The 20,548-nt window shown below is 39.4% G+C and overlaps 1 protein-coding gene across 1 annotated transcript in view; it reads left to right on the top strand.

The window, feature by feature from the left end:
• Positions 1–16,130, top strand: part of DNAJC13 (DnaJ heat shock protein family (Hsp40) member C13) — a 114,704-nt gene extending 98,574 nt beyond the window's left edge. The window contains exons 49-56 of the mRNA XM_045538762.1: positions 644–813; positions 968–1,010; positions 1,351–1,524; positions 3,474–3,653; positions 3,984–4,124; positions 6,689–6,832; positions 9,517–9,616; positions 15,267–16,130. Coding sequence (XP_045394718.1) covers positions 644–813; positions 968–1,010; positions 1,351–1,524; positions 3,474–3,653; positions 3,984–4,124; positions 6,689–6,832; positions 9,517–9,616; positions 15,267–15,373 — 1,059 coding nt within the window. The 3' untranslated portion in view covers positions 15,374–16,130. The remainder of the gene's footprint in view (positions 1–643; positions 814–967; positions 1,011–1,350; positions 1,525–3,473; positions 3,654–3,983; positions 4,125–6,688; positions 6,833–9,516; positions 9,617–15,266) is intronic.
• The last annotated feature ends 4,418 nt before the right edge of the window (positions 16,131–20,548 follow it).

Consider the following 20,548-nt stretch of genomic DNA (forward strand, 5'->3'; position numbering starts at 1 on the left):
TGATCTGAAGAAAAAACTTACTTTCCCAACCCTCATTTTCCCTTTGTCCTTGTACCTCAAACTAATTTTCAATTTGTGTGTGTGTGTGTGTGTGTGTGTGTACGCTAGATGTGTTTTTTAAGCTGTCTTTTAAATTCTTTTTAGAAGAAAACACAGTTTAACAAATCATAGTAGAACAAAATAAATGCACTAAAAAATAACTTGTAAGACACAAAGGTAGCATGAGAAAAATCAGTTTGTGGGAGTGGGAGTTGTGAGGGAGAGTTGGAAGGACAGGCCAGCTGAGGGCATTCCGGGGAGAGGGAGCAGCTATGCAAGCCATGAGCCAGCAGGGGGTGCTCTGGCAACTTTACACACCAGTAATACTGAATTTGTTAAAGTTTCTGAAGTTTGACGCAGCAGGTAGAAATGAAACTTGGTAAGCGAGAAGAACCAGGTCATAGTGAGTGTTGTTTAAATTTACTTTTGCATAAACCAAGGTGTATCTTTTCTCCTACATCAGAGCTTTTAGATAATAGTTGTGGCCCACTCAGCCATAACACAGGTCATACTGATATTCCATCTTAGTAAAATGTAAAACAAACCAAATATTGAGATGTTTCCAATAGGTATTTTTTTTCCTTTCTCAAACCTCCTCCTATAGGTTCGGATTACATTAATGAAATTTCTACCCAGCGTTTTCATGGATGCTATGAGAGACAACCCTGAAGCTGCTGTACATATTTTTGAAGGGACTCATGAAAATCCTGAGTTAATTTGGAATGATAATTCCAGAGATAAAGTGTCCACAACAGTTAGAGAAATGATGCTAGAGTAAGTAAAGACAAAAGTAGTAACATATAGCCTTCAAATAAAATTACTGGGAAGGGCAAACATTTTCCTTTCTGCCTTTCACCTAAGACTTATTCTAAAGGTTAAAGTGTATTTTGTGACTGAACTTTGGTATCCCCCCCTGTTTTTTCCCAAGGCACTTTAAAAATCAGCAGGACAACCCTGATGTAAACTGGAAGGTAAAATATTCTTTTATTTTATTTTTTAATTCCTACAGAGTCAGTTTATTGCCAGGCTGTAGCCACTTTGTTGTTAAAACTCTTGGGTATTCCCTTGGAAAATAAGGCTTCAAACACAAAAAATAGAAATACTTACTTTTGAAGCAAGTTAACTAATGAAAGCACCCTCGCCAAATTTTATTGAGAGAAAATAAAACTGTTAATTATAATTTGGTTATGTTCATGGCTGTGTATGAACTGGTTACTTTTGTAAACATTTCTTTAATAGGGTTTGCATTGCTAGCTTCATGTACAACTAATAATTGTTATGTCTTGACTATGGTTCTTTCTCTATTTAAAGTTACCTGAAGACTTTGCTGTGGTGTTTGGAGAGGCAGAGGGTGAACTTGCTGTTGGAGGAGTCTTCTTGAGGATCTTTATTGCACAACCAGCTTGGGTTCTAAGAAAGCCTAGAGAATTTCTTATTGCACTATTGGAAAAATTAACTGAACTCCTGGAGAAGAACAATCCTCATGTAAGCCTCAGTCATCCCCAAATCTAACTAGAATTTGCTAACTAGACTGATGGTGTTTCTCTTAAAACCTCATTTTCATTAAACATGCATTAAAAATCAGCTACCTCTTTGAGTATAGCAGCCACACATGCCCAGCGATCTTTTTTTTGGCCATGTTCAAAAGTGAAACTCTTTAGTAAAATGGTTATTTATGAACCAAAGTTAGAGATATCTATATTGAGAAGATGCTACTTCTAACAATTACAGAAGCTCTGAAAGAAAGTTTTTGCCACCCAATTTCCAATGATTATGTAATTTTAAGGAGAAATCTAATGTTCATTGTTCCTCTTAAAGTGTGTCCTGCCCAGGCATGTTCTTTACTCTGGGGTGTGTGTGTGTGTGTGTGTGTGTGTGTGTGTGTGTGTGTATGGCAGGGATGACCCTAGTCAAAGTAATTGACAGAAAAGTAGTAACCATGTGGTTGAACCCTGTACCTTGTCTGTGTTCAAAACCAGAGACTACCAGGGAAGCAGAAGTGAGTAAGAAGGTAGCTTTGGTCTTGGTTTGGCAAATCAGAAACCCTAATAGTATAAAAGACTTCGTTATTTGAACCTTTAGATTAAAAATAGTTGAATATGTGATTATTGTTGAATTGAACAGGCTGCCTATAGAGTGAGATGATTAAGAGCACAAACTGTACTATTAGATGGTCCTGGACCACAGTCCTAGCTCCACCACTGACAAGCTCTGTGACCTTGGGTAATACCTCATGGCTCTGCCTCATTTATAGAATAATCCCAGCACTTGCCCCTGAGGTGGAGGTTTTATACGTTAATATGTGTGGAATACCTGGCATGATGTCTGGAGCATTTTGAGTGCTTAGAAATAATTATTAATAGTTACTACCATTAACTTAGTAAAATTTTTTTAAAAATGATTAGTATGCCAGATGTTTATCAGTGTTACTCTCCATAGTCATGTTGCTTTTTAATACATACGTAGTTTGCTTAGAAAATGCAGCCTTTGAAAGCTGAAACTTAGAAAAGGAAAGCACAAAACAGTTTCCTCCTACATCACCTTTCTTTTGGGGCACATCTCAATTTTCATGTTCATTTAAGATGCACAAAACAGTTTCCTCCTATGTCATTTTTCTTTTGGGGCACATCTCAATTTTCATGTTCATTTAAGAGGCACAAAACAGTTTCCTCCTATGTCACCTTTCTTTTGGGGCACATCTCAATTTTCATGTTCATTTAAGAAGCATTTTGTTATGAATATATATGTATACATATAATAGTATAAGCTATAGGTCTTTACAACCTATTACCCACGATAGAAAGTGCATTATGGCATCCAGACATGTTAAATAGTAGGATTTTTAATGGAACTGGGAAAAACATTTCACTAGTTCTGCATTCTCTGGAATTGTTGTTCTCTGACACTGACATTATCTGTAACATTGTCTAAAAATTTCTAGTAGTGTCTTTTGGAATATGATTTCTTAAACCTGCAATAAAAATGAGATATACCTGGCCTAGTGAAAGGCTGCTTAGATTAAGATAGCACATTCTTTCGAGGCAAGACCCTCAACCAGCAAAAAGGTTAAGTAAGATTCACTGAAGGCTCAGATGACCGTTAGCTTTTTTTGACACTAAAGTATTTTTTAATTAAGGTATATACATTTTTTTAGACAATGCTATCACACACTTAATACACTACAGTATAGTGTAAACATAATTTTTATATGCACTGGGAAACAAAAAAAACCACATTCTTAAAGTTCTTTGGATTTATGCCTTTTATCAAAGAAAATGGGAAGTTTGTTGTTGTCTTAGAATTTGTGAATTAGTTTTCAAGTATCAGCACTTAGAACTTTGACTCCCTAGTTTTGAATATCAGATATATTGCCAAGGATATTTAGGACTATAATAGTATTTTATAGTTTGTTTTGGTGGTTTTATACCCTCTAGGGGGAAACTCTGGAAACTTTGACAATGGCAACAGTGTGTCTCTTCAATGCACAGCCTCAGCTGGCAGATCAAGTCCCACCATTGGGCCATCTTCCTAAAGTTATCCAGGCGATGAATCATAGGAACAATGCCATTCCTAAGAGTGCCATCCGGGTTATCCATGTCCTGTCTGAAAACGAGGTATTGATGAATCCATTCAGTAGCTTACAGCTCCAGAGTTTGCCTATTCTCCCTCTTCTTGACTAATGTACATTGTAGTACAAATCCCCTCTCTACCATGTGCCTTTTTGCATATGAACCACATGGTATTTTATCATTTCTTAAACCAGGTTAGATGTTATAATTAATGATACTGAATTTAATTCAGTTTATTATTAAACTTGAACTGAATGTAGGATTTTTGGGTTTTGGTGGAGTTTTTTGTTTTGTTTTGGTTTTTTTACTTTGTTATTTACTGTGCTGTATAAAATGTTGCTACTCTACAAGTAACCTTCTCTTTTTGGCACTTAGTTGTGTGTTCGAGCCATGGCATCTTTAGAGACCATTGGCCCACTGATGAATGGAATGAAAAAGCGAGCAGACACTGTTGGTCTAGCCTGTGAAGCAATTAATCGAATGTTTCAGAAGGAGCAGAGTGAATTAGTAGCACAAGTAAGTGACTTTCTAGATTTAGCATTATTTTAGGAAAGCAAACATACTAAACAAATAAATCTTCACTTATTTAGTACAGATTTGGTTTCCCTGACTTAGGGTTGGTGAGAGGTAACTTGTGAGTTTGTACATACACAATTGTATGCTTTGAATGCACACACACACACAGAATAATGGAGTCAGCTGCCAAAAGTCTTAACCAACTTCAAAGTACTTTTGTGATGCTTAAATTTTAAATTTTGGCTATCTACCGAACATTTATTCTTAGCTTGTTTTGTAAAACTTGCTTCATTCTCTTTGGAAAGAGTCATTCTGTTTATTCACTCCTTTGTTTAACTCATATTTAAGAAACACGTCAAGATTTTTATTGCCCTTTTCAAAAAGACTTTTCACCTAATGAAAATAGGACTTAGTGGGTATTGACATAGAGTAGACAGACACTGAAGGAACAAAAAACATACAATAAATTTAAAAATCATTGCAAGTGATCTTTCTAAACCATAACTCTAAGGGCAAATACCAAATGATATCACTTATAAATGGAATCTAAAACAATCAAACTCATAGAAACAGAGAGTAGGATGGTGGTTACCAGAGCCTGTGGAGATGGGGAGAATGGGGAGATGTTGGTCAAAAAGTATGAGGTTTCTTTTAGGGGTAATAACGTTTTTTATTTTTTGAGATAGGGTCTTGCTCTGTCACCCCAGCTAGAGTGCAGTGGCATCATCATAGCTTATAGCAACCTCAAACTCCTGGACTGAAGCATTCCTCCTGCCTCAGCCTCTCAAGTAGCTGGGACTACAGGCACATGCCACGATGCCCAGCTAATTATTTCTGGTTTTTTTAGGGAGATGGGGGGGTCTCGCTCTTGTTCAGGCTGGACTTGAACTCCTAAGCTCAAGCAATACCCCCACCTCAGTCTTCCAAAGTGCTAAGATTATAGGCATGAGCCACTGCACCCAGCTAGTTTTTAAATTTCTATTGCACAGCATGGTGCTACAGTTAATAATAATATATTGTATATTTCAAATTGCTAAGAATAAATTTCAGATGTTCTTACCACAGAAAATAAGTATTTGAGGACATGGATATGCTAATTAGCTTAAGTTAATCACTCCATTTTGTATACATATGTCATAACATCACTGTGTATTCCATAACTATATAAAATAAAAATTTTAAAGTAATTAAATATAACTCTGAGCTATAACTGGGTCAGTCTTCATCTTAAAAACCTTTTGGTGGTTTTCCTGCCAGATGACAAAGTGACATCTGACAGCCTAAGCCTGAGTACAAGGCCCTGCATCTTTATTATCGGGGCCTGCTACTCTCCCTTACTCTTTTCCTGCCGCATCTCCCTGCTACCCTCCAACTTTACTCCTAGCCCCTCCTTTAGGCAGGTAGAGGTATTTGGTATATCTCCAGCACCGTGGATGCTCTGAGGTTCAGACTTGGCTTGGAGAGTTTGTTGTATAGGAAAGAACATGAGCTAGTACTACCACTTGATGGCTCTGTGACCTGAAGAAGGCTCTATGACTTTAAGGTTAAATGTCATGCCTGACAGTGCTCAGATTCCTCATCTATAAAATGCAGTTACAACTACCTCACAGGGTTGTTACAAGAATAGTATCTGAACAGAGAGGTGTACTCACTAAATGTCAGTTACTGTTACTTCTTCCCCTTTGAGTTTCAGAATGGACAGTGAAAATTGTATGATACCAGATTATTATTTAGCTTTTATTAGGCTGATATGAAATGTATGATGACTGCAAAGATTGGTGTTTTTGAGAAAATATGAGAAAATAGGCCGTGCACAGTGGCTCATGCCTGTAATCCTAATACTCTGTGAGGCTGAGGTGGGAGTATCACTTGAGGTCAGGAGTTCAAGACCAGCCTGAGCAAGAGCGAGACCTTGTCTCTACCAAAACCAGAAAAAACTATCCAGGCGCAGTGGCATACACCTGTAGTCCCAGCTACTTAGGAAGCTGAGGCAGGAGGATCACTTGAGCCTAGGAGTTTGAGGTTGCTGTGAGCTGTGATGATGCACCTGCACTCTACCTGGAGTGTTGGAGCGAGACTCTGTCTCAAAAAAACAAAAAGAAAGAAAATATGAGAAAATACTAAGCTATTTCAGATACTGTTGCCTATTAGTGTAGTGTCATTAGAGCAGGCAGCCCAATATAGTGGCTAAAAGCTCAGGTTCTGTACTTCTTGGGTCCAGATACAGGTTTTAATACTGCCCAGCTCAGTAATTATGAACATGTTTCTTCACCTTCCATGTATTGATTATTTTATCTGTGACAATAAAAGTGCCTGCCTCGTTAGGTATTGGGAAGATTGAGTAAATTAATTGATGTTTAACATTTAGAATGGTTAATGTCACAGAATAAAATCTCATTAAATAAGAATATCATTAGATACTAAAAAAAAGTATGTATATGGCATTAAAATACTGTGAAACAGACTGCTCTTCTTCCAGGTATTGTCCTGGGAGTGAAATTATTTCTTCAGTGGATGATTTACATTTTCTCAGTATGTTTATATATGCTTAATATTCCTTCTAGGCCCTGAAAGCAGATTTGGTCCCATACCTCTTAAAATTACTTGAAGGCATTGGCCTTGAAAATCTGGACAGCCCAGCAGCCACTAAGGCACAGATTGTTAAAGCTCTCAAGGCAATGACTCGAAGCTTGCAGTACGGAGAACAGGTGAGTCTGCACAGAGGCATCTTTGATATTCTGAAAGCCAAGACCTTGGCCATGGATGATCCATGCACCTGTGTTCAGGTTCCACTTACAGATGTGGTTCTTTGGCTGTAACTGGAGAAGATCCAAAGACAAAGGATGGGCTTGCATACTTGCCTCATAACTGATGAAAAAGCAAAAACCATATTCTCAGTTGTCACTCAGGAGGGTTCTTTTTCTGGGTAGTATGTTGTACATTTCCAGAAGAAAAATGCTGGAATTCTTTAGCATAGAAGAATATTCAGCATTTAGTGCTGGTTAAGATTAACTTTCAATTCTAGGAGTTATTGAGGGGTAGTGATAACCACATTCATTAACCGTCCTATAATGCCATCTTTAAAAGATACAGAACATCATTTTAGTTTTCTTCTCCTTTACTGGTGCTTTTAAAATGTTGGCTTTTTTTTCTTGTATTGTGACTTTTGTTCCTTAGATATGTGTCAACGTGTTTCAGCTGCATGCGTATGCTAACTGCAGGCCTGTCCAGTAATTTAATTTTCCTCTTTGGTTCTATTTTTATTGTTGCCTCTGAGGAGTTCCTTATTCAGTGTTACTATATAGCCCCATTTGCTAAATGCTCATCTCTTTTTATTGAGGCAAAATTTGCATAGCATGAAATTAACCATTTTATGATGAACAATTAATTGGCATTAGTACATTAATAATGTTGTGCAAACACTACCTTATCTATTCCAGAATATTTTTATATGCCTGTACCCATTAAGCAGTTACTCTCCATTTCCTCCTCCTTCCCCCATCCCCTGGCAACCACTAATATGTTTTCTGTCTCTGGATTTACCTATTCTGGATCTTTCCTATAAATGAAATCATCCTATATGTCTGGCTTCTGTCATTTAGCATGTTTTCAAGGTTCATTCACGTTGTAGCACATATTAATGCTTCCTTCCTTTTTATATCTAAATAATACTTCCTTGTATGTAAATGCCACAATTTGTTTATCCATTCATCCATTGATGGACATTTGGGTTGTTTCTACCTAATAATGCTCTTTTATAGGCTAAAGCTTTCCTTTAGTGAATTCACTGGATTTGTATGTTTCAAGTAAAGAAACATTTTTTTGATTGTCAATTCTAAATCAGTAACATCATTTGAATGATATCCTTTTTTTTTTTTTTTTTTTCTTTGAGACAGAGTCTCGCTTTGTTGCCCAGGCTAGAGTGAGTGCCGTGGCGTCAGCCCAGCTTACAGCAACCTCAAACTCCTGGGCTTAAGTGATCCTACTGCCTCAGCCTCCCCAGTAGCTGGGACTACAGGCATGTGCCACCATGCCCAGCTAATTTTTCTATATATATTTTTAGTTGGCCAGATAATTTCTTTCTATTTTTAGTAGAGACGGGGTCTCACTCTTGCTCAGGCTGGTCTCAAAGTCCTGAGCTCAAACTATCCGCCCGCCTTGGCCTCCCAGAGTGCTGGGATTACAGGCGTGAGCCACCGCGCCCGGCCCATTTGAATGATATTAAAGGAGAGAGGTAGCATGTGTTGCTATAGTCATTAACTAGTATGTTTTAAAAAGTTTTTTTTCTTTAGTTTTGCCTACGGGTGTTCCAAACACCAAGCAGAGGCACTCCTGCATACCACTTGCAGGCAGTTGTCTTCCCCTTGACCTGCCTCAGGATTCCTGGTAATAAGATTAGCAAAGTAACCCTAACACCCACCTTTCACTCTAAAAGGAAGGGAGGAAAGAGGTATGATAGTTTCCAAAATAGGAACTCCTCTACTACCTTCACAGCTAATCACTTACACTATTGCTTCTTTCTAAGGTTGGGGCACGTGTGTCCTCCCTTGGACTCACAGTGGTCCCCAGGTATATCTCCACTTTAATGCCTACCATGAAATTATCTGCCACTGTTCATCTCCCCCGCTAGACTGTAAGCCCTTCAGAGACAGAGACTGTCTTTCTCATCTTTGTGTTCAGTGTGCCTGCCAGGTGCTCAGTAAATATTTGATCTGAACATGGATGTGCAAAAGATATTCTCCAAGTTAGTATTTCCTAAGTGTCTTTTTGTGTCACACAAAAAGAAATACATCTTTCATCTTAGTTCAGTACACATTCCCACATATATACTATTTATACTCTTGTGTATGTATTTCAAAGAGGAGTATCCATTTTACATTTGGTACTCTGATGCTTTCTATAGTAACCTATTTTATTTTTTCAAGCATGCTGTTCACAACCCTCTTAATTGATTTCATAAACTTCTAACAGGTCACAACCCATAATGTGAAAGACTGCTTTAGGTTTTACAACATCTTTTCCCCAAAGCCCTGCCTCTCAGCCCATACCACACTATCAGCCATCTGCTACCATCAAGAGAAAATACTCAGTGTAGGAATCTTCCTGCCCAAATTACATACAAGTCATTAATAGTAGGTTCAGATAATAGAGTCCAGCTTTAGAGGGAAGACTGACTTGAGCATTTCTTCAGGTCTGGCTTAATGAGATGTGCCTGGCACAGTGCCTGGCATATGGAGTGTTTGTTGAATGCTAATTCTTTCTCCATATTTGGGTCTTTCCTTGCTGGCTGCCTGCCTTGTTGCTTTAGAACCTCATTTTTCTCTTTACTTCAATCTTCCAACATCCAGTACTTTATTTATTTATGCTCAAATAGCTTACTTTCCTTGCCTAGGTAAATGAAATCCTGTGTCGTTCTTCAGTCTGGAGTGCCTTCAAAGATCAGAAACATGATTTGTTCATTTCTGAGTCACAAACAGCAGGATACCTCACAGGTAAGCCATACCATATTGGTTACTCAGAGACACCTGGCAGAAGCCACTTGGGCCTTCCTTTTGCCCTGAATAGACTTAAAATAGTGGTCAGAGTGTTTTCCTATAGACTAAGAGCTTGGCCTTTCTTGGAGGTGCTGTGGGCATGTAGCAGAGCTCTGGTTTTAACCTTACACAGCTTGTGAACTGTTACGTTGAATGTGTACTGACTAGAGCATGTACTTTGCTCAGTTTTGATCTAATTAATTCGTGGTGTCATAGGTTCTATTTGAAGCATATCTGTACTAAAATGTTTACCTTGAACATACTCAATATCAGTATCAGAAACATGATACATCATTCCCTTTCTGTCAAAATAACAGATAATTACTCCAAATATATGTAATCATATATAAAAAATTTTCCTCTAAGTTTCTAGTGATTAGTCTTTGGTTTTGCTAAATATTTAGGATTCATTCTTTTATGGGGGGAATATGTGGGTATCATAAATGAAAGGATGTTTTATTGCTTAGGTTTAAAAAATAATACATGTTCGAAGCTCAGAACATTTGTCCATTTGGCACACTAATTGCACGGTATTCTTAGATTAGTCATTTTCACATTGGTTTCTGTTTAAAAAGCAAGTCACTACTTTATTGGTGTATGCTAAAGATGAAATATAGTGTTCGATATAAAAACTTTCAGTGCGAAATTAACCTTAAGAATATGAGGTGGTTCCCGCTGTCTGTCTGAAATTGTGTGAAAAAATGTCAGCCCCACATGCTCCTCTAACCAGAGATAATGTAGGTATATTAAGAGAAAAAAGTATCCCCCAGTGTTTCTTATACCAGTGTAATTGTTTTAATAATCTTAATTTTTAGTGTAGAGGTTTACAAAATCATGAAGACTCAGTGTTAAATACTAAAAAGTAGGGGCTTTGAAGAAAGTTTTATCTGGTTTTAATTTTAGACTTGGTTGTGATACTGCTGTTGTTTTCTTCATTATGACCCCTTTAATATTAATCCACTCCTAAAGTTGGAGTAGAGCCCTAAAATTTAGAAGCATGCATTGCTTTGGCAGCCAGTCATGTGTGTACATTCAGAGCAGAGTGTTATAGGTTTTCCTTCTAACTTGTCCATCTCCTGCCCCTGATTTCTGTGCAGAAAATACCTAGAATATGGTCTTAGTCTATCCCTTATCTATCTTTCAAATTCTGGGTAAAGCTATAGCTTCTAGTTTCTAAGTAGAAGTATGTTCTTATACATACCCTAAAAACTTTACCTCTGTAGTTCATTTCCAAAAGTTCACATGCTACATTTTCATGGCATTACATTCATTACTTTGTTTTTTGTTTTTGTTTTTGTTTTTTTTTTTTGAGACAGTCTCACTCTGTTGCCCAGGCTAGAGTGCCGTGGCGTCAGCCTAGCTCACGGCAACCTCAAACTCCTGGGCTCTAGCAATCCTACTGCCTCAGCCTCCCGAGTAGCTGGGAATACAGGCATGCGCCACCATACCAAGCTAATTTTTTCTGTATATATTTTTAGTTGTCCATATAATTTCTTTCTATTTTTAGTAGAGACAGGGTCTCGCTTTTGCTCAGGCTGATCTCAAACTCCTGAGCTCAAACGATCCACCCGCCTCGGCCTCCCAGAGTGCTAAGATTGCAGGGGTGAGCCACCGCGCCCGGCCTACATTCATTACTTTGTATATAAGGATGTTATGATTGAAAAAAATCTGTTGTGTTTTTCTTAGCTAAGTAAACTTATTTAAATTTGGCCCTGAAGAATAGTAATAGGTAGATTATAAGCTTCTCTATAGGAATGCCTCTTCTAATCCTTTTTGTTCTCCATTATACTTAGCATTCATTGACTTGACTCGAAGAGATTATTCTTGACTTACTGACAGGCTGTAGACCAAAAGGTCTGTGGTTAGAATACAGAAGAGATAGGGGTTTATCTTCAGAGACCTGGACTTCATTTGGTCCTCACCCTCATCCAGATTTCCTAATAACTGTAGAAGAAAACTACAGGGAGTAAAAGGCTTCCTGTCTGTGCCTTGCTTTTTACTTGGATCCCTGAGGTGGCTTCTGAATGAAGTGTGGGAAGCAGCTATGATAAGCTGTATGGCTTGGAAGAGGGTTGGGCGGAAGAAAGCTGGGGTGTACAAATTTCTTCTCATCCTTTGGCTGGCTCAAGGTGCAACAGGTTCCATACAAGCCCAGCCAAGGGGGAGATACTATAAATCCCAACCTAGAAGGGGCCAATGTTACTGTGGCTTTCTAAAAACCATTGCTGAAGCCTACAGGCATGTCCACACAGGACAGCCTGAAGTAGCTGTGAGCTGTGTTGGCCTCAGAATTGTCCAATTCTTGGCACATCATCAATCTGGGATGTTGTTTTGTTACGATGTTAGTTGCTTGAGAAGATTTTTCCATCAGCTCTAGTCTGTCCTGTTTAAAAGGACTAATTCTGTTTCAAGAGCTAAAGCTTCTAAGTTTACTGCCAGTTGAAATGATGTGTGCTCATTTGCTTGGGTTGCCAAATGTTTTTTTGTGTTTGAGCTTTTCCATTGACGTATCGTGTGTCATGTGTTTGATAAAAGGGGCAAGTACTTCTATTGATAAAATGCCATTATGTGGAACTCCGGGAACGGGTACAATGCTGTGTTGAATTGGAATTTTATTTAATTAAAATGTACCCATGCTGTTCCCAGTCTTCAGAAGATACAAATTGTACCCAGCCCCTCTCTAATCAGTTTGCAAATGAAATGAGGTGTTGTCAGAACACACATTGCCAACCCTTATCTCTGGGTGATTTTGGCAAGTTAAGTGCATTTTGTTTAGGGAAGATGAAGGAAAGTTATTTACTTCAAAATAAGATTCAAATGACCAAAATTACATTTATTATTTTCTTCTCCCTGGCTGCTGAGCAACTACCATTTAATCACATGCTCAAGATTTGGGGTAAAAATGTAAAAGGATTACTCAGTGTTCATAAATTGAAGTGAGACTACCTAATTCCCTAAGTTCTCTTGCCTGGCATATAGTTTTATGGTAAATTCTTGTTTAAAATTGCCTCAGTGGAATTTTTCCTATGATGCAGATAGATTATGATTGCTCATCACACAGGGCCCTCAATTACTTAGGCATTTATTAAGTTCTAGAACAGGTTGGTGCCAACAAGCTCAGGGCCTCATAAAAATAATTTCAGCAATGAAAATCCTCATATTTTTCTCCCCTATAAAATCAGTAATGAAAGGAGGAACAGAGGCTGGGAGTAAAGATGCTTTTAGGAGCTGGAATTGGAGATGAACTTTTCATACATATACTCCATCATGGTAGCCAGTTCTGTTTTGTGGGATTCTTTGCTAATTTTCCATCTTTTCTCATTTCTCTGAAGTCTGACAGCCTTGCACAATGTTGCCATATGCCCTGTTTCTGGTGGCCCCAACTCTTCCTTTCCACCTTTCTCTGGAAAGCACGACTGCTCTGTCTCATCCTAATGACCAGGGAGCACCTCTTGGCCCCAAGAAACCAGACACATCCTCAGGGAGAAGGCAGGGGTCTGGGGGAGATAGCATCTCAGACTCCATTTGCAGAAATACCCAGGAATCCATTTTGATTTGCCTTTCCTAAAGAGGCGGATGGTGGGGCTAGAATTTGGTTTCTTCCTTCAAGGCCCATCATTTCACAATTTAGATTTTAACCCAGAGGTTCTCAAATTTTCTCAGCTCACAGTGCCCTTGATGTCTCAGTAATTATTTTCATTTCTCCTTAGGCCAAAAGAAATACCTAATAGTTTAGAAGTAGTTATGTCCAGACAGACAGTTTGAAAGTAGCTGTTTGCAGGTAGTCTACAGGTGTCGCTATGTTTCAAATTTTAAATATCCAGCAGTGCCCCTGTGAATTTGCCACAGGGTGTCTCAGCACAGTTTGAGAACTGCACCATCAGTTCACTTTCTATATGTAGCATTCATGGTTTGGTCTCAAAACCTACCATTTTGATGTGAACCAAGTTGAGCCCACAATCAGAATTGCTCAGGAACCATACCATTCTGGAATGTTTGAGGTTTTACTCTTAAGGGTTACAGCTTTGGTGAGACCTACTTGATAGTTTTGCAGTAATCTTGCTGTTGCCTTAAGTTCAGAGAATGATAGATTGGTGGGAAGCGATAACAGTGTGGTGCCGCAGCTCTGAACTGTTGTCAGAGGGGTTCTTTGACCTGGTGGCCTTTGTCCTGAGCAGTCTGTGGAAGGCCTAGCACCCTGGTTGGCGGAAGGCAGGAGTCAATAGATGCAGCCTCCCACGGAATCTTAAAGAGGGGAAAGTCCTTTTTGTAAGTTTTTTAAGTACGAGGTTTTTGTAAGTACAACATACCAAGTGCCAGGGCACTCTGGCTTTGGTTACAGCTCACGCAGGCTGAGTCATCTCTGGCCATATAACCACGTGCAGTGTCTGTACAAGCCATTTCACACCCACAGTACAAATGCTTGTAAGGTGGAAAACAAGGTGAATCTGAATTGTGGCCTTTTGTCCTACATCAGCCCCTGTTATGCCTTAGCCTTCATCAAACTACTCTGCTATTTGCACTTCCTCACAACTTCCCTTGCTGCTTATATTTCTTTTTTCCCCTCAGGTGTCTCTCCTTCCCTTCTAACTGGCAGCAGCCCCCTTCACCTCAGGAGTGGGCTTTAGATCCGCTCTGCCAGGCAGCTTGCTAACTTCTGTGTAGCTCTCTGAAGCAGGTAGAGAAATATTTTGCTAAATGCATGCCGCTCCCACTGCCTTTCTCGTCCTAACCCTTCAATGTTCCTTAGTCCTTTGCCTCGTTTCTTACAATTTCAGCTAAAACTATTGCTCAGTATGCAGTGTTACGCTGGAGTGTCTCTTGCAAGTACTTGTAACAGTTTGTGCAGTGCTTCTGAGATGTAATTAAATGTCTGTGCAATGTTTAAAATAAACTCTAGAGGGCTAAAGCCAATTAATATGCTCACAGGGACGCATCTTGATTAATGCGGGCATATATAGCGTTTCCATGCAGTAGAGATTGTTAGAATGAAAAAAGACATATAAAACTAAAATATCAATACCTTTTCCCTTAGTATTCTTGTTCTGACTGATGATAGATGAATGTCCTGAGCCTGCCTTTACTTTCCCAGAGACCTTGGTGTAGCAAGCAGCCCTCTTCATTTGGTGTTACTTGTTACAGTAGCATTTCTTTGCACCAAATGAAAATAGGTTAACTTGAATGTTGACAGAAGTGTTTGTGTTGATAATCTTATCATGTATGACTTTTGGATGAGCTGAGTGTAGAGTTTTTTTTTTCGTCTGTTTGTTCCCATTTTTTCCATTTGACATAGCTCTTTCAGTGCCCAGGATTTTTTGAAATATTGAATGTCCCAGATGTGAGAAGGAAAATTTTTTTCATATTTCCATACCAGTGTTACTGTCCGGCATAAATTTGAAATGATTTTTAACTTTATAGTAAAAGCAAACCATGAAAATGGTACTGTGTAGCTATTTGTTACAGTATAGTTGTACATTTTAGATAATTCTAATAGATTATCATTTTCTTGTGAGGGGGTACCTAACCAGGTTCTGACATTTTTTTTAAGGTCAATGTTTTCACATGACTTTTCTCTCTAGAAGACGTGTGTTTCCTTTCTTTCTTGCAGGACCTGGAGTTGCTGGCTACCTTACCGCGGGTACATCCACGTCAGTCATGTCTAACCTGCCGCCTCCCGTAGACCATGAGGCGGGGGACCTTGGCTATCAGACTTGAAATACTCACGAGAGACAGTAAACACTGAAAGGCCAGTGCCGAGTCCACATTCCTCCAGCTGATACATTGAAGCAAACTCTTACTGCCTTTCTTCTGGTTTCATGACAGTGTTATTCCTTTTTCTATAAATATATTTTTATTTAGGAAAAGAGTCAGTGATTCTAATTGTATCACGTTATAAGAAAGCACTCTGTGGATCAACCTAAGGGGGTATACAAGAATTTTTTTTCCTCAATGTATGTAAGCACATTTTGTTCCTTTATATCTGTTTACAAGACTGTGAATCAAAAAGACAAAACTTTCTTCCTAGTTTTTGTAATTTTTTTTTTTTAATTAGTGTAACTGTGGGGTTGAGCTACAGTCTACAGAAATTGGGCTAAGTCACTTGTCCCCAGAAAAAGATATTTCCCTCTCCTGCATCGAGTTTTCCTGGCCGTCATCCTCCCACCATCAAACACTATTAGGTTTTGTCCCTAAACCCCTTCACTAGAATCCTCAATCATTAACTTTCTGAGAGCTCACAGTATACACCAGTATGTGTAACTGGCTTTACCAAATTGAATGAAAAGGAGTTTGTGCAAAAAAAAATTTTAAAATGGATGTCAAGATGTTATGTAAGAGATTAGTGTAATTGTGAAATGTTCTATACATTATCAAATATATAAAGCTTTCTATATTGAATGTACATTATACAGATCATTCATATGTGTACATAAAATTTTAAGAATAAAGGGAATTGACTGCTTTGTTAATGACATATATTTGTTCTAGTTTAATCTTTCCCTCTGAAGACCTCATATATCAATTTCTAAGACAGATGTAGTAGTAGACACAGACTTTACCTCACATTCATAACTCCTTATATAGACAGCTATACTGACATATCTGATCACTCCGAACTCCTTTCACTAATATTTCAGCCACATCTAAGTTTCTAGAAACAGATGTCTCATTTATTTCCCATGAAATATTCAGAAATGTGTCAAGCTATTAATGTAAAGACTTTAATGTGTATGACATTCTAATATTTTTAAAAGGAGAGAAAATTAAAGAGCCAGAGTATATTTCAATAACAGACTTCAGCACATAGATCTTCTAGTGTGACCACAAACTACAAGAAAATACAAACATGAAAAATATACACAAATACTTTACTTCTTAAAAGAATGGGCAAGTCACCAAACCTCTAAATTGCCTTTCAAAACAAGAACCAAATTTATTCCACATTTGATGTATAAGAAGAACTAGAATGGAAACTTAATCCTGTTACAAATCACAAATTCAAAATTTTGCATCAAATTTATCATCTCAAAGGTTATGGAGTAATACACTCATGTTTTTTACTATGTAACTAGGGTTTTAGTTTTTAGACAATACTTGGTCATAAAAATATGTTCAGTAAAAGATTAACAGCTAAATTGGGAGTAGATGTTTGGGAAAGCATAAATCAACAGCAATATTCTTTTACCTAAGAATGTAAATGTTGTGAATATTTATAATATGTAAAGGCTCATTTAAATTAATCTGCAATCATTGATGTTTAGATGCCAATAGTAGCTAATCTTTATTGACTATATACTGTCTGCCGAGCATTGTATAACCTCATTTAATCCTTAGAGCAAACCTGTGGGCTTGGGACTGATATAATCCCCATCTTCCAGGTGAAGGGCATGGGGCTCAGAGAAGTAAAGCAACTTACCAAAAGTGACACAACTAGTAGCAGAGTAAGAAATCAAAACGATTATACTTTTACATGACACTGAAGTCTCTGTTCTGAACCACTATGTCAAGACAGCAGCAATGTCAAGCAAGTGTATCTGACAGGGAAAACTTGAGTTTTACTCTTTTAGGGTGGAGGCCTTATCTGAGACTTAAGCATGAAGTAGTTTTCCTCAGTCCTGAGATATAAACATGAGACAGTGGAAGCAGATTAACAGGAAGTAAATATAGGATGCCTGGAGAGGTGGGTTGTCTGGTATGGTTGGCATAGAGAGTCTAGAGCGAGAACTCAGCCTGAGACCCAGAGAGGGGCCAGCCAGTGTCCTGAGCACCAGTCATGGGCATCCAGGCCTAATTGTGATGCAAGAATGAAATCTGTTTAAGATAAACAGCAGTGGGATTGATTAGGTGTGTTTGTTATGGGGGAAGGTGGTCAGAGGTGACAAAACTCAAAGACATGCTAGTAACACAGTCCAATTAAGGAGCAATGCCAAGGAAGAACACTGGAAAATGGGCAAGGGACTACTCTGGGACCGCATGTGTACACCAAGGATCATCTCCAAGTGATCAGCTTCAAGAATCCCTTCAGATCACCTTAGGGCCAGAAATTCTGTGCTACCTCTCCTGTTGCTTAAATTGACCGTTATATGAACAGTCTGTGAATAACTAACCTTTACTAGGATTTTAGGAAGAGCACTTTGAAAAAAATATTGCGGATAAACTCTGTCTGTTTCTGGCAGCCTCTTCTGAACATGAATTTAACCACCTACTTCAGTTTTTAGGAATGCCTGGCCTCTTACCTAAGTAGTTCCCTTTTTTCGGTCAGAGGGAGTGTGACAAAGGAATGCAAGACTCCTTTGATTTTGTTTCCTTATCTATAAAATGAGGTTGGTAATTCTCAGTCCATCCCTCACAAGGTTGTTATGAGGATTAAATATGGCTGCGAAAGGGCTTTGGGAACTGTAAGGCATAACAATAATAGTAGTAATAATGGTACACTGAGTCAGCAATTATCAACACTAATTGTTCTCATACTTGGATCAGAAATAGGGTAAAACAAATCTCAAGGACTTATTTAGCTCTATATAAAGTGATTTGTAATTTAAAAAATTTTTTGAGTGGCCATGTTGCTATGTAATCAATAACTAAAAAGTAATTATCTTGGCTCCAAATCTTTCGTCAGCAAGACCATCTGTTTCCTACACATTAAAACATCTTTCCCTTGAGCTGCTGCCTATTTACCAGCATATGAGGTTCAAGAGGCAAGACTCAGAGAATAACTTAAATTAGTTTCCAAATTAGGAAGGATCCCTGGCAACCGAGTTGAATGAGTTCTGTCCAGAGACTAAAACACAGACTGTTCACACAGACAAGCCATCCTCATTGTAGAGAGGAGTGTAGAATTTGGAGTTAGTTGATTAGAAAAAGCTAGAGAATACAGAATTCCCTGGGAAGATTGATTCCAGCAGGCCTGTCTGACCAACAGCGGCCAGCTTCCGTGCCGTGTGCGGTGTGAGGGCAGCAGAGGTGGATGAGTGAAGGGAGGGTGAGCCCCTGCCTGCTGGGGGCAGCCCCTGCTGGGCTCCCCTCCCGTCCTCCTGGGGGAAGAGTAGTCACATTGTGCCAAATGCTCCCACGCTCAAGAGAAGCAGGAAATCTGAATTTCCATGTGAAGTCAGATTTTAAAATATGGCCAACCCATTCAAAGTTTTTAAAACTGAATAGATCATAGAAAACATACCTGTGGTTTAGATTTGGCCCAAGAGTTGCCAGTGTGCTATGCCTGAAGGGAAAAAATCTGACGTTCACTCCCCTTGAAATAAGATACAACCCAGTGTTTAAAAGGAATTGGATGGATGAGCTTTCTGTCCTATGAGTTGTTAAATTAGTTGTATTTTGAAATGTCTGAACTGCTTTTGTAATATATAACAGTTTCATGGTCACGTACACTCATGCCACTTTTGTGAGGGGAGAGAGGAGGACAAGGACTTCAGAGAAGACATTAATAGTTGTTATGGATTAAATTCATTTGTTGAATATGATGATACTTGGAGATGGGGCCTTTGGGAGGTAATTAGGATTGGATGGGGTCATGAGGGTGGGGCCCTCCTAATGGGATTAGTGCCTTATAAGAGACACCAGAGAGCCCAGCTGCACTCCCTGCCGACACACACCAAGGTCATGGGAGCTCTCCGAGATAGTGGCCACCTACAAGCCAAGAGAGTGAAACCTGCCTGTTGGCTTTTTGATCTTAAACTTCCCAGCCTCCAGAACTGTGAGAAATAAAATTCTATTTAAGCCACGTGGCCTGTGATATTTTGTTACGGCAGCCCAAGCAGGTGAATGCATACTGTTGGCTAGAGGACAGTAGCTGAAGCAAGACAAGAGTTTGCTCATAGATTAGTAGGACAAAGGCTGGTCAGAACCAGAACCACCTGAGCCTTGACTGAACCTGGTATAGCTCGAACCTTCAGCAACAACTGACAGCCTGTGCTGAAGCTGGGGAGGCAAAACCTTAAGGCTGGCCCACAGCACACACCAGAACTTGCAGCGGGAACTGGGTTAGAACTAGGTCACTGGCTGCCTCCTGCGAGTTTTTCCAGGTTTTTTTTTTGGGGGGGGGGGGTTAAGTTTGGGTATCTAGGTTATATTAGCATCACTGCTGGATGTTCAAGGTGTTAATTCTAAATAGTCCATCCTCATTCATATCAACCCCAAAGAGTGGTGTGGGTTTTGAGTCGAATTCAGTGTCTGTCTCACGGTCTTAGGTCACCTTATGTTTAAATGAGGGCAGGAAAATGGAAAAAAATTTTCCTGGAGCCAGTGTGGGCTCTGGGGTCGTGGCCTCCTGGGCTGCAGTTCTGACCTTCACCGTGTGACCTGGGGCCTCTCCTCTCAAGTGGGAGTCGTGAATGTCTCCCCGTGGCGATGTTCAGGAGATCGGCAATGATGGATGTAATCACCTCGTGCGGTGCCAGCCTTGGAGACAGTAACGAGCATCTGGTAATGAGCAGCCGGTGTCGGGGGAGGGAAACACTGGCGTGGCAGGCAGAGTCTGCCCTGCTCAGGTTTCTGACGGTGGGCGTCAGTTTCTTCTGCAAAATGCCCTGGTTGGTCTGGTCAGGAAATCTTTCTTCAGTGTTAAGAATTTGATGAAAGACACATAAACCCTCTATGAAAAAATGCACAAAAGCACATTTCGGCCAGGCGCGGTGGCTCACGCCTGTAATCCTGGCACTCTAGGAGGCCGAGGCGGGAGGATCGCCTGAGCTCAGGAGTTCAAGACCAGCCTGAGCAAGAGCGAGATCCCGTCTCTACTAAAAATAAAAAAATTAGCTGGGCATGGTGGCGCATGCCTGTAGTCCCAGCTATTCGGGAAGCTGAGGCAGGAAGATCGCTTGAGTTGAGGTTACAGTGAGCTACGATGTTGCCACTGCACTCTACCCAGAGCAATGG

The sequence above is a fragment of the Lemur catta genome, chromosome 1, assembly GCF_020740605.2.
Source record: "Lemur catta isolate mLemCat1 chromosome 1, mLemCat1.pri, whole genome shotgun sequence".
NCBI classification, from domain to species: Eukaryota; Metazoa; Chordata; class Mammalia; order Primates; family Lemuridae; genus Lemur; species Lemur catta.